Raw genomic sequence first — 2,753 nt, 5'->3', positions numbered from 1 at the left:
CAGGTTGTGCATTGCAAACGCTGTGTCGCCAGGAAAATAAATAATTGTCCAGCGCTTTCACTTGCGGAAAAAAAAGAAAGTTATACAAGCGTCTTGTCGGGCTCGACATCGTGACCGGTCAGTGAACCTGTACCTTCGCATCACATTGTGAGTACCAGTGATCGTTGGGGTCACCAAAGTTTAATCAAAGTGTGCGCTGCGCGAAGTATAGGGCTCCGGAATGGGGGGGATTATTGATTTTTTTAAAAGGTACAGTCGGGGGGAGGGGTGGGGTTGAAGGCAACATCGGATGACAAAAACTGAACTGGGAAGCAAATTTTAGTATAATAGAATCTCTCCTCTCTCTCTCTTCCTTCCTCTCTCTTCCTTCCTCTCTCTCTCTCCCTCTCCCTCTCTCTGTTTTCTGAGGCTCGCTCTCTCTCTCTCGTGATAGTATTACATGTTTTGTAAACATCTATATTTTAGCTTTCTGTTCCAGATTCGCAGATTTTCAGTGTCACTGCATTTTGCTCTCACTTAGGACAGGGGGTAGATTGGGATCAATTTTGGGATTACATTCCGCTCACAACACACAAAAAGTGGAGTGAAAAAGGTCAAGGTCATGACCGGAGCGAAGCAGTTACCGTGCACCTAGCTCAAGCGCCCCCCCACGAAACAAAATTCCCGGTTACCGTGTTCGTAGATAATGAGAGGCGACCAGTTGCCGGTTACCGTGTACATAGATATTGAGGTTACGCATCCGGTTACCGTGTGTGTGACATTGAGACTACATGGTGAAATGGGAAAAAAGTCAACATCAAGAAGGGAGCGAAGCAGTTACCGTGCGTGCACCTAGCTCAAGCCCCCTTCCTCACCCCCCACCCCCCGAAACTAAGTACACGGTTACCGTGTACGAAGATATTGAGGCTACGCGCACGGTTACCGTGTATGCAACATTGAAACTACACGGTGAAAAAGGAAAAATTAATGTCAACGTCATGAAAGGAGCAAAGCAGTTACCGTGCACCTAGCTCAAGCCCCCCCCCCCCTTCCCCCACAAAACTAAATACCCGCTTACCGTGTTTGTTGATAATGAGAGGCGCCCTGGTGCCGGGTTACCACGTACGTAGATATTGAGGCTACGCGCCCGGTTACCGTGTATGTGACATTGAGACTGCACGCCCGGTTGCCGGTTACCGCGTACGTAGACACTGAGGCTACCGTACGTGCCCGGTTACCACGTGCCCGGTTACCGTGTATGTAGACACTGAAGCTATGTGCCTGGTTACCGTGTTCCCGTGTTCGTAGATGCCCGTTTACCGTGTACGTAGACACTCCTATATCAGAAAAGAACATGACTGAGACTGACTGATCTACTTGTGACTTTTCTTTTCAGGCTTCTGTTTCAGTTTGTGAGTGCTATTGTTTTTATTCTCTTTTCCAGACTTCAGTATGCATAGAAATCGTCAGGGAGGAAGGGACAGAAGTGGAGGACGGAATTTCAGAGGTATTGTGTCAGTTTGATTTAGTTTTTTATTACGAAGTGACTATTTCTCCAAACGTTCGGGATAATAAACTTGAACCCTATCTCTCCAAATGGTTTCCGTTCTCAAGATTTTTTGGTTATTTGCGAGATTTAGACGTCATCTTTCATTCTCTGCCATTCTCAGCCTGCGAGGACTGGGAAGAAGCATTTTTTGCATCGAATTCGATTTCTAGAGCTAGAGATTTTTAAATGTCTGAATATTCAGACGTGGAAAGAATTTTTTAAAATTTACATAAAGGATTTTAGTTTTTGCTGGGTGACTAAATGCAAATAGGTTACTGCCAAGGTGATCAGTCTTGTTTTCTCCCAGTACCTTTTGAAGGCGTTTTGAAATGAAGTATAGTCTGGGAACGTTGCCCAGAACTGAAGTATCTGAATATTCAGACATTTAAAAATCTCTAGCTCTAGAAATTGAATTAGATGCAAAAAAATGCTTCTTCCGGGTCCTTGCAGAATGGCAGACTTTATGAAAGATGACGTCTAAATCTCCCAATAACCAAAAAATCTCGAGAACGGAAACCATTCGGAGAATAGAGTTCAAGTTTATTTTCCCGAACGCTCGTAAATATAGTCACTTCGTTTTATTATTTCTCGGTGGATAGGCTCTCTAGTTAAAGAATGAGCTTTAGAAGGCCTATATAATCAATGCAATTTTTAAAATTTTATAATATGTTTTTGTTGTTTGTCATTATATCCAGAAATGGAAGGCCTCATTTCCACTGCTTTCACTTTGAATTTAGTTGCTGCTACAATGTAAAAAGAGGATGAACTATGAAAGTGATCATGTTTCTCTTTCCTTCTTTCATTTTACTATGAATAGACTCTCTCACTTAGAGTTACAGGTAGTCATATAGATATATAATGTTTTTGATGACCTGGATTCCAAAACTGCTTTTTATTTCATGCTAGCCTTGAATTTAAAAACAGAATATAAATAAGACTTTTGAAGAATGGTGTAGGTTGTATTGCTTGATGACATCATGGTATAGTACCTATGAGCCGTTTGTGGTACAGCAACTGACATACACACTCACACACAAAATACACACTCACACCCATTCTGATCGTAACAATTTATTAATAATTATCGCCCGTCATTTTTCAAACCAGAAGCCTGTGAGTGGTTGGCGGGTGCTTTGGTGTGGTTTGCGTCTTCTTTCCTCTATCAAACATTTATTTCTATCGTCCTTATTTCTCCTCCCCTTCTTTTTTTGTGTTTGTTATTATA

The 2,753-nt window shown here is 42.2% G+C and overlaps 1 protein-coding gene across 4 annotated transcripts in view; it reads left to right on the top strand.

The window, feature by feature from the left end:
• The window catches only part of LOC101859789 (zinc finger protein on ecdysone puffs), a 30,755-nt gene that overhangs the window by 7,305 nt on the left and 20,697 nt on the right, over positions 1 to 2,753 (top strand). For all 4 annotated transcript variants that reach the window (XM_035970216.1, XM_013083506.2, XM_005100139.3 and 1 more), the window contains exon 2: positions 1,424 to 1,486. In XM_035970216.1, coding sequence (XP_035826109.1) covers positions 1,432 to 1,486 — 55 coding nt within the window. In that variant the 5' untranslated portion in view covers positions 1,424 to 1,431. The remainder of the gene's footprint in view (positions 1 to 1,423; positions 1,487 to 2,753) is intronic.

This window comes from Aplysia californica, unplaced genomic scaffold (assembly GCF_000002075.1).
Source record: "Aplysia californica isolate F4 #8 unplaced genomic scaffold, AplCal3.0 scaffold00237, whole genome shotgun sequence".
In the NCBI taxonomy this organism is placed as follows: Eukaryota; Metazoa; Mollusca; class Gastropoda; order Aplysiida; family Aplysiidae; genus Aplysia; species Aplysia californica.
This window is presented reverse-complemented; position numbering and strand designations above follow the sequence as displayed.